At 33.5% G+C, this 11466-nt stretch overlaps 1 protein-coding gene across 5 annotated transcripts; it reads right to left on the reverse strand.

Moving 5' to 3' along the window:
* Positions 1-157: 157 nt before the first annotated feature.
* Positions 158-11142, reverse strand: LOC114940867 (lysyl oxidase homolog 3A). Of its 5 annotated transcripts, none has more exons than XM_085488461.1 (9): positions 10843-11142; positions 10152-10507; positions 7144-7290; positions 6122-6400; positions 5551-5760; positions 4477-4774; positions 3607-3735; positions 3307-3430; positions 158-1681 (listed from the first exon to the last, which is right to left on the reverse strand). In XM_085488461.1, the coding sequence occupies exons 2-9, from the start codon at positions 10360-10362 to the stop codon at positions 1649-1651; spliced, it is 1431 nt and encodes a 476-aa protein (XP_085344587.1). In that variant the 5' UTR covers positions 10363-10507; positions 10843-11142; the 3' UTR covers positions 158-1648. The 5 variants fall into 5 exon arrangements, with proteins under 5 accessions (XP_085344587.1, XP_029171469.1, XP_029171468.1 ...); XM_029315636.2 differs by lacking the exon at positions 158-1681 and adding an exon at positions 1927-3158 and having other exon boundaries at positions 10906-11140; XM_029315635.2 differs by lacking the exon at positions 158-1681 and adding an exon at positions 1927-3158 and having other exon boundaries at positions 10152-10538; positions 10906-11140.
* Positions 11143-11466: the final 324 nt, after the last annotated feature.

The raw sequence follows: 11466 nt of genomic DNA on the forward strand, positions 1-11466 counted from the left end.
CTCTGTCATTAGATTTTACTATCATACCAAAATTCATAATAAGTAAACTATAATTTTCGGATCATTTACATGAATCTAATTATCCGACTATCTGTTATAATAATTATTTTAATATTTAATGCAATTTATTTATTTGCTCGACAGTAATTTAATAATCAAAACATTATGTAACTTTTTTTGGTTTTTTGTGTTTTAATTTTATTTGATTTTTTGACATCGATTTGATTACACTTTGAGCCGTAAAATTGTTTGTAGATCGAATCTCGAGAAAGAATTTCGTGACAGAGAAGATCGAGAATCGACGAAAGTTAACTTAATTTTCGCGAGCACATTTTCCGACATTGCATTTTCGTGATCGCGGGTTTAGTTTGTCTGAAATATGGGACAAATTATACGACGGTCATTATAAATATTTTATACGCCTCGAGACAATCTGTTATTTTTCTGCAAATGAACATGACATGTCTTCAAGGAAGCCTTTTTGTCGATTCATTCTTCGAGCTCTGTTACATATGTATTCGGTATATATCACGTTTTTTCTCTTTTTCAAATGCATAACACTGAAAAAAATTATTAAATTAATAAATATTTATTTCAATAGTGCCTAATAAATCATTTATTTGAAACAAATAAATATTTATCAGTTTTGAAAAGAATTTTCTTATATGAAATAAATATTTTTCACATCAAATCAATATTATTAGTTTCAAATAAATAATTTATTAAGCGGTATTGAAATAAATATTTATCCGAATCCAATAATTTTTTTTTTCAGTGTGATAGTTTTATAAATGCGACGAAGAAATCTGAAACTTCAATTTTTTTCTCAAGTATCAGACAAATACGAAATAATTTGTATGCAAGTCATACAAATTTTAAATCTAACGCACACACATATAAATTAATCTTACTTCATTTGAGTGTTCCTAATCACTATAACAATTCTTATTCATTAATAACGATATTATTAACAATAAGATATTCACGCAGTGTAAAAATATTTGTGTGTGTTTTTGATCATTTGCTATTCTTATAACCAACCCAATGATAATATCGAGAGACTGCACCCAGGAACGAGAACTAGTTAGCTTAGCTATATACCTGCATATGAACACCTGCGAACAGGTAGCCGACTAGGCAGGCACTCGGGCGTGATGTCATAACGCGCCTCTATATTCTAGGCCTATAGAGAGTGTGTGAGTTTGAAAGCCTCGCTACACCTGCGATAGTCTACGAAGACGTTCTCCATAATTAACGTTGCGTGCACGCGAGATTAGGCAATAATCTCTCTCTCTCGAGCGAGCGAGCGAGCGAGAGTGCCATCGGGACGGCACTCAAACGTTCCTCGAATCCCGCATCGAGGCATCCTTTTCGAAAATTCGTCTATTCGTCTAGGAGGAACTTTGCTATCGATCCCCACCGCGGCGAATCTAGAGCGACAAGCGGTTCCACGTTCGCGGTCGGAACGTGGAACCGCTCTATAAATTTGGTCCTAGACTCCAAAACTTGAGATTCCGTACGCGGCCAACATGACAGCCGAGGAGGTAGCTCCGGCCGACCGGAGCGGCAAGCAGCTTCGATCTGCTTCACACCGGGTTGCTTTACGCTAGGCGCGCAGGTCTAGACGTCTATGGAACCGCAGGCCGGGTTAGTAATTATCCCCGGGCCGCCTCACGGTGCTCTGTAATTATCCGAAAAGTCGTGTGAATGGAGACGATATAGGGTTTGGAAAGCAGAGATATGCTTCCAATGGCCGAAGAGTGTCTCTTCGCAGATTTATCGTCTCTCGTCGCAGCATCGTCCGATTTTAGTGCGGGAATAATAAAAATATAATACAATATACGTGGAATAATAAAACATGATACATAATATGAAAATGTGAAATATAATGTATTAAAGAGAGAGAGAAATGTCAGATGGAAGATATAAATTGTAAAATATGAAGGATGAAGAGTCCTTAAATCTATTATATGATTATATAATACATTTCTGTAATTTTTGCACTTTGCAAAATGTTATATTTTCGTGTTATTGTAAAATATAGTTATTTAATGAAATAAAATACACAGTTGAAACATTTGTGTTAATTTTAACAGATTTCACATGTTCCAAACGGTTCACAGAAATTTTCGTGTTGATTTAATATAATACGGATATGTTAAATGGAGACACGAATACTGTGTTAATATTTTAACATGAAACAACTGCAAAACTTCAAATAATTTAAAATAAATTTTGTGTAAGATTAACATAGTTTTACTGTAAAAATTAATTAAAAATATGTTAATCTTGGATTTTATCATCCTCACTTATATATTATAAATTAAAAAATCAACAAGTCTTTCTGTAAATTTTAACAGATAAATATTGTCACTAAGAAAATAAAACATATTTTTTGTGTAAAATTAGATATAGATACACATCGTGTTATAATTTTTACACCTTTTTATAGTTTTAACAATTCAACATTTAAGTTCAATTAACACAACAGCAATATGTTAAATTAACACATAAATGTGTTAAATATTTAACACAAAAATTTTAACGGGGAATGTTTTTAACAAGAAAACACAAATTTTTCAACTGTGTATAGTTCTTATTGTTAGATTCAAATCTACTAAATTCTTAATAGCAGTTTAGAAATAATGTCATAAAGATATTACCTTTTCTTTCTTAAAATTTATAATCTTATTATGGAAATATTTGTCGTAAAAATATATTATAACATTATACTGTATACTTCTACATATTGGATTTTTACTAGAGCATAATAATGTTAAAACAACATTCAGATTTTTCTTCCATCCATTTTAAAAATGATTTTTGAAATCTCATAATAATGTATCTTGCATATCGTGTTTGAATTCTTCTTGAATTCACTCACGCAAAAAATCTATTCTACATTGCAAAATTGTCCTATTAAATTCGCAATGCGTTCTCGCTTCTTGTTCATGCTCACACAGCCGATGTCGGCATTAATCTCTCACCCCCGTAGATTTGTCTACAGAAAAATCCCCGCAATCGTGCGCAGCGTGTCAAGGACGTCCCATTATGCAACTGTGGACAGTTGCAAAAGTTTGTGTATAAAGCAGGCTGCAGATCGCCGCGTTGTTATCAAACGACATCTCGCCAACTTTGAATTCGGGATTTACTGCGACCTGAAAATAAGGAAATCTCTTTCTCGCGAAATTTTCCGGATTCGAGGAACTCGCGATATCCGCAAAATCGAAGGAAAGGAGGATAGGGCTAATGGGAAATCTCTTGCTTCTTGCATTCGCGCGAAATGTAGCTTTATTACGACTGTACCTTGAGCGTGTAATGTCCTGGTTCCAGCTCGGAAATGTCCACCCACTGGCAGTCGATATTATGCTTGTAAATGTCACTGCAATTAACGGAAATACCTTGGTCCCCGTAATTGGCGCATTTGTATCTGAAATAGCAACGACGTGTCAAATTATAAACTTTATTAATAGGATTACGGGCGCGCAGTCGTGTAATTACAAGCGCGTAGAAAGAGGATGATAAAATCAAGCGAATTAAATCAACAAATTGCGTGTCACGTGAAAAAGGGAAACGTGATCGATTAAGCGCCATCAGGATTTTCACCTGGGTTGTACACCGGGAATACATTGATTGTCCTCGAGGCAGAAGGACGCTTTGTGGCCTTCGGCTACTTTATTGCCGCTTGAATCGATTACATCGAAAGTAGCAAATACTTCCATCGAGTGATAATGCCTGTAAAGGGAAAACAATCATGTTACTGTTTATTTATTCGGTCTCTCGTCAAAATGTGTCTTACAATAATTATGCAAAACATTATTGTCGATATTTTTATTTCAATATTTTAACTGATCATATACTGTAGAAAAACTTGTGTTTTCTTGGTAAAAAAAAACCCCGTTAAATATTTGTGTTAAATATTTAACACATTCATGTGTTAATTTAACATATTGCTGTTGTATTTATTGAATTTATATGTCAAATTATTAAAACAACTGAAAAAAGATGTAAAAATAACACAATATGTACATCTGTTTCTAATTTTACACAATAAATATGTTCTGTTTTATTAGTGACAAGATTTATCTGTTAAAACAAAAACAATGTTGATTTTTTTATTTTATCAAAAATTTCTGTGGACTGTTTAGAACGGGTATGATATCTGTTAAATTTAACACAAATATTTCAACTATGCAATAAACGATTAAATTAAAAAAATTCATTAAAAAATCATTTATTACAAGATTCATTTTTTCGTTTAACTTATTTTACTTTAAGAAAGATATTTTACATTTTGCATATAAATCTAACTATTGTGAACTTTAAGTAAAATGTTATTTTAGAATCTGCCATTTTAATCTAATATAATTAGTTACTATTACGTTAACGAGCAAGAACAATGAATTCACTGGTATTGATCAAAGATGATAATCATCGCTTTATCTTGCGCCGTTATCAATATATAACGTCACTCACATGTGACACATGTGCCATTCCCACAAGTGTTTGGGTATAGACGGACGGAAGTCTGCGGTACCCGCGTTCAAGATCCTCGCCGTAAAACGCAATAATCGCCTCGTTTCTAGATGCCAATTTTCGGTTTCCCGTTGCACTTTATAGGCCTGCGAGGCCACGCAATTCTCCTCCATCGCGCACTGCAGCCAGTAAAGCTGACGGTCCTCGAGATGCGCGGTGCGCATCAGCTCGAGGTGATCGAACACGAGATCGGCCATCTCCCGTTGACATATCACTCCTGCCACGTTTTCCACCGTTCCTAAAAAATCGTCACATTCGCGCGATACACGTACATCGAAAAAAAATTATTGAAGAAATATTTCTTTAAATAGTTCCATTTACACCTTCGTTTGAAACGAACAAATATTTATCTTTCGTTTTAAAAAACGATTTCTTATATCAAATAAATATTTTTTTCACAGCAAATCAATGATGTATATAAAAAGTAGTTTCATTAAAAGAAATAATATTTATTTTAAATAAATAAATAATTTTTTTTTCAGTGTAATATTATAAATATGGTAAAGTAGTCGCTCTATCAACTGACTATGTGTCGCATTATTTCTTATTTCGAACTTATGTTGAAATTTATAGTACATGATAGTATATCTTTAAAAGGGAGCATTGTATATTGTATGAGGGTGTCCTAGATAAAGAAAGATTGGGACAAGGCTTATTTCCATAAAAGATGGATTAGGACATAGATTGGAAGGGACACTGTTTGTATATCCGCTTTGTTTACAGATTCACATTTTTTTCTCTTTTCTGTGTCACAGTTGATTGCTCACGCAAATCCGATAATAAAGAATCGATTTTCGTAAACTTTTCTTATTTTTCTTATATATATATATATATAATTCATGAAATATTTCTCCGATAGATAATTAAAATCTGTAGAGCTGCTACTAATTTCCATGAAAACATTATACTTCCTATGAATAAGATAATGATCTCGTAATAATGCTATTATATTCCTCTTCCATGAATATTATTAATAATTCATAAATATCTCGTTAAAGATTGTGTGAGAGATACCTGGACAGTCTACAACCTTGTCGTGCAAGCACTCAGCCAGATTTTCCTCGTTTCCATTGCATTCTATTCCGCTGATCGACATTGGCATTGACTCCCGATTATCGAAAAAATTAGTCTGTATCGCGTCGGATGCGTAACCGAGACCCAATTGACGGCAAACCACAGCAGCTTCGAGAATGGACCAACTGTCGCCGCAGATGGTACTCCAATCTGAAATCGAGAGATCTGGCTGCGTCAACTTTATGTATCTCGCGGAAATTTAATGTCAAATTCATAATCTTGTGAATGACATTTAAAAGTCGCGATATTTAAACTGCGATGAAAATTTAAAAATATCGTATTTTACATGAATATTTTGATGATTTTAGCGGGTTGTGCAAAATTTGTGAGAAAAAACATTTGTTTTATCCATTTGTATTAACATTATCTTCTTTTTATTAATTCCTCTATCCTATCTACGCGTTTTATTACAAGCTCTCGGAAATTTTATAATGGATGAAGAGACAGATTATATTTAAAAAAATATTGCAATGAACTTTTCCATCTTCGTATTCTAATTTTCTCGCGTTACCTCCACTGCCCAATTTAATCTCCACCTGACCCTCGGAATGCACGCGTCCTCCGAATAATCGCAACGCTATGCCTTGCTTATGCACGTCCTTTATTTTGGCTTTCGGCAATTCTTCCTGCGAGATCGATGACGATGATGCTTCTGTTTTTTCCTCGTGCAAGCAAACGACTCCGGCCGCTTCATTGTTGCCGCAATCGGAGACACCCCATCCGTCGAAACGACATTTCGCGATTTCGTCCTCGGATCCGTCGCAGTAAACGTTGTCCATCCAGTATCTTCCTTCGAAGTGTTTTCGATCATAAAAAAAAGTTATGCACTTATATTTGTTCTAATTTCTAATTGTCCACTGTGAAAAGATAATGTCGCACATGCGTATATGCACAGAGAGAATTTTCTTTTAGAATATTTACCCTGAAAATCATGGTAATCGTAGGACGATATATGGTGTGGGAAGACTTTTATAAGATTTTTTTATTAATATTTTACTACTAAAAAATATTTATATATATATACATTAGTAAAATCAATCGAACATTTTTTATCTTATTTTATTTTATTGTGGTAGATATTAATATATATTTTTATTCTTATTATTGTAAGATATTATATTTTCATTATTAATATTTTTATTGTGGTAAATATTAATCAGAGGAATTTTATAAAATTCTTCCAATACCATATATTGTCCCACGATTATCACGATTTTCAGAGTAAATTCTAAGAGAAAAGAATTCCCTCTGTGTGAAGGAAAATAAATATAGAGTACGAAATAAAATAATATAAAATAAATTCAATTGAAAGAAGATAGATATATAATATAGATGACATTATTACTATGGATTTGCAGAGAATAATAAAGTGACGCGTAACGCGCTAAAAATATGACACGCGTTTGAAGATAAATTAGAGTAAATGAATAGCTTGTTAATACACATAGATTGCTCGTCTCATGCGAATGATTGCACTCGACCGTGAAAGAGATCAGCGGTTTAAGATGAAAAGACAATAATATCTCGTCTCACTTCTGGCCTGACCGAAGTGGCCGTACGATGTCGCTTTAATTGCACCGTTGAAACCTAATTGCCTGCAAACCACACGTGCCTCCAAGTCGTCCCATTCGTCGTCGCATATACCACCCCACTTTCCGTCGTGAAGTATTTCCACGTTTCCTGCACATATAGCAATAAAATCTCGTACTTATACGTACTTTTTCCTGTTGCGGTGACTCGGTTCAACAAAGGGGAAACGATCGATTTACAAACTTCCGACTTGCCATACGGAAACTATTACATCCAGATAACACAATATCAAAATGACATTTATACAACGTTTAACATTTCTCGAAAAAATTCACGTTTTCAAAACCAATTAAGATATATCTTGCATAAGAAATTATGTACACATAAATGTAACGATTTATATAACTATTTCTTAAATTTTAAATTATACACAGAGACAATTTCCTCTTAGAATTTACCCTGAAAATCATGGTAATCATGGGACAATATGGTATTGGAAGCATTTTATGAGTTCCTCTGATTAATATTTTTACCATAATAAAAAATATTATTATCTACCACAATAAGATATAAAATATGTTCGATTAATTTTAATATGCACATAAATTATAAACATCCCGTAAAAGATTGTGTATTGTGTCATATTAATATTTGTTATTGTGATAAATATTAATCAGAGAAAATATAAATAATTTTCAGGGTAAATTCTAAGAGAAAATTTTCTTTGTGTATATTTTCTTCTGTCTCTTAAAATATATTATTTTTAGATATAAAATTAATTAATTTGTGAAGAGATATATTTGTATTCAGGCTGGCAGGTAATAATTGCCCCACTTATCGTGTTATACAGGTAGAGCAAGTTAAGCCGAGTATAGGAAAGTGCTCTATCGTTCGCAGTAATTAATGAGCAATTAATTAAAAAAGATCGGTCGACTTGCGCGAGCACTAGCGAGAAGAGACAGCTCAATATTTCACGGTTGACAGGAGTGCGACAAAGTGTTGGAATTAATAATCAAATTTAATTATTTAGTGCACCTCTAGCAATAATAAAACAATGGACTGTCTCTTTTTACTTCGCGCAGATTGGTCGATCTTTTATAATTAATTTTACATTAATTACTGCGAAGATCGTAAAACAATAGAGGACTTTTCTGCTCACAATCAGTTTAATCTGCTCTATCTGCACGCGACAGATAGGGCGATTATTATCGGACATCCTATATATAAAATAATTTTAATTAATAAAAATTAATTAAAGAAAAGATGTGCTCAATATCTTTTTTTATTAGATATATTTATGTGTTGCAAGAAATCATTTCTTTTAATACACCATTATAAGTGATTTTTAAAATTGCTGAATTTAAACACTTTAGCTGTGACAAACTTTAGCCATAACAGTTTGTGCGTCAGTAACTGCATAACAGTTACTACATACGATATCATATACCAAGATATACTCGACTCAATAAAAGTCGCGTTACACAGGAAGAGAAAATCGTGCGGAAAAACGTGACTTACGCGCGCGGCCTTCTGTCTTAATAACAACAATATACATATACGTGAAGTAAAGCGACAAACCGGTCGGATCGCGACCCTATTTTACAGTCTGGTTTCACGGTTGACCATGCTATCCGATGACCGATTCCCGGTATCGCATATACGCGCTGACAAATGGTTGTTGACATAAATCTTCCCCGAATTGACCCCTTTTTAATCGTCATCGTGCACACGTGCGCGCAGACTCATCGCTGCACACAACCGCGTGATAAAACTCGCGCTTCGTTCTTTATCTCCGCGAGAAAAAAGGGAGAGAGAGAGAGAGAGAGAGAGGAGGAGCGAGATTTATAACCCGTTTATATTGCAGTCGCGCTTTATCGCGGGGAAAATATCAACCCCGAACGAGAGTCGAGCTTTTATCCCGGCCGGATTTACGAGACGACATGCGTCGCGCGGCAGCGCACTGGTTGCGGTGCACGCAATCGATACGCTCGCCGCATCGCTCGGTTTGTCGTGGTAAGAAAAATCGAGAGAGGATGCTGCGCGTAATTGATTGTCGCATCAATTGATCCGACTTGAACAATAAAGTTCTCTTGTTCCATGTGACTTTATGCGACACGCGGGATGCTGCGCGATAAAACTTTTTTTTCATACGATGCACTTTGTTACCATTTTATTAGTACTATTTATTGTAAGACAAATTGGAAATTCATTTTTCTCTCATTCATATATGTACGCGGAGAGAATTTTTTCTCTTAGCTTTTACCCTAAAAATCATGCTGGATTTTTTAGAATCTTATGAGTTTCTCTGATTAAATATTTATCACAATGAGAAATATTAATACACAGTAAAATATTAATCGAATATATTTTATATCTCTTATTATGGTGGATATTAATATTTTTTATTGTAGTAAATATTAATTAGAGAAACTCTTATAAATTTTTTTATATTGTCCTATGATCACTATTTAAATTCTAAGAAAAAATTCTGATCAATTGATCCGACTTGAACAATAAAGTTCTCTTGTTCCATGTGACTTTATGCGACACGCGGGATGCTGCGCGATAAAATTTTTTTTCATACGATGCACTTTGTTATCATTTTATTAGTACTATTTATTGTAAGACAAATTGGAAATTCATTTTTCTCTCATTCATATACGCGGAGAGAATTTTTTCTCTTCTAGCTTTTACCCTAAAAATCATGCTGGATTTTTTAGAATCTTATGAGTTTCTCTGATTAAATATTTATCACAATGAGAAATATTAATACACAGTAAAATATTAATCGAATATATTTTATATCTCTTATTATGGTGGATATTAATATTTTTTATTGTAGTAAATATTAATTAGAGAAACTCTTATAAATTTTTTTATATTGTCCTATGATCACTATGATTTAAATTCTAAGAGAAAATTCTCTCTGTGTAACTTTCGACGTTGTCGTTTTTACTCTTTCCCATTTTTCGAGAATTAAATTTTATGTATAAAAAAGTTAATGGTAGCACCTTCGTAACTGCCATTCTCGCTTCCTATCAACTGTAATGCTCCCTCCTGCTTTTTCAGCTTCCGGAAATCCTTCTTTAACTTCTTGATTACGCGTATCTTCCCGTCGCGGTTCCTGGTCCAGGTGTCGTTGTTGCTCATACAAAACTCAAATACGGATAACAGCACTATCAAACTAAACGCGATTCTAATTCGTCGTAGTTGCACTCCCATTTTGCTTGCGTTATGAAAACTTTAATGTTCCCAGTTACGGGACCGAACACAATTATTGCAGTTTGTTGTCTATTTTTTGTGAAAAAATTAATGCAAAAGGATTGTTAGGATTTTCGACGCACATTATTCTGTTTAACAAATGTATCTGAAAATCACCAAATATGCTATACAGGACGCTGAAAAATTAATAAAATAATATACAGACTATAATTCTATTGAAATTTAAAACTGTGTTAAAAGATAGATCTAAAAGTATTTTATTTTTAAGTGATAAGCAATTTGTAATTTACAAATTTATTTAATTTCACGTATATTTAAAAAAAAAATTTAAAATACATTTAATTTTATTTATTTTAACTTATTTCACAAAAATGAAAAGATTGTAAAAAATGACGTTGAATAGTATTTTTATTAAAAAAGAATCAATCGCGAAAAGTTCAATTTAAAAAATTCAATTCATATTATATATTTTTTCAATACCCTGTATGTATACTGTCTGTGTACATTCGGTGTATCACATTGGAGTGTTTCGCGAACACTTACGATTTAATCACAGACTGTTCTCTTGTTCCGGATCCTCAAGAAGAATCGAAAAGTCACATCGTACCGAATGCATACGCAGTGATGCATTAGCATTTCGCATACGATTCCGCGGGTTCTACTGATCGCGCAGCACGCAACGCGATGACTTAACGCACATATCGCCTTGGCTTATAAGATCATCAGCGATCCAGATGGCGGATTGCTTCGTTTCCGCATCGTCGATCTCTTCCCGAACGATTCATTAGCCTCGATGACCCGCTTAAGCCTGCTGTCGGGGCGATTAGAATACCCACGATGATATCCAATTTATTTTCGGCAGAGAATTTCTCTCCTCATCTCGGGATTTTCGGCTCATTTCACAATCTTTCTTTCCTTATTCTCGTTGACGTGCGATTAATTTGCCATACGGAAAGATGGTCAAACAATTAAAAAGAAGTTTCAACTGGATAATGATAATTTTTTCTCATTTTTTTATTTTGTGCACAGTTGAAAAATTTGTGTTAAATTTAATAGATATTATACTTGTCCGCATCCACAGAAATTTCTGTGTTAATTTGACAT

Source organism: Nylanderia fulva, unplaced genomic scaffold, assembly GCF_048542155.1.
Source record: "Nylanderia fulva isolate GAGA-0341 unplaced genomic scaffold, ASM4854215v1 Scaffold7, whole genome shotgun sequence".
In the NCBI taxonomy this organism is placed as follows: domain Eukaryota; kingdom Metazoa; phylum Arthropoda; class Insecta; order Hymenoptera; family Formicidae; genus Nylanderia; species Nylanderia fulva.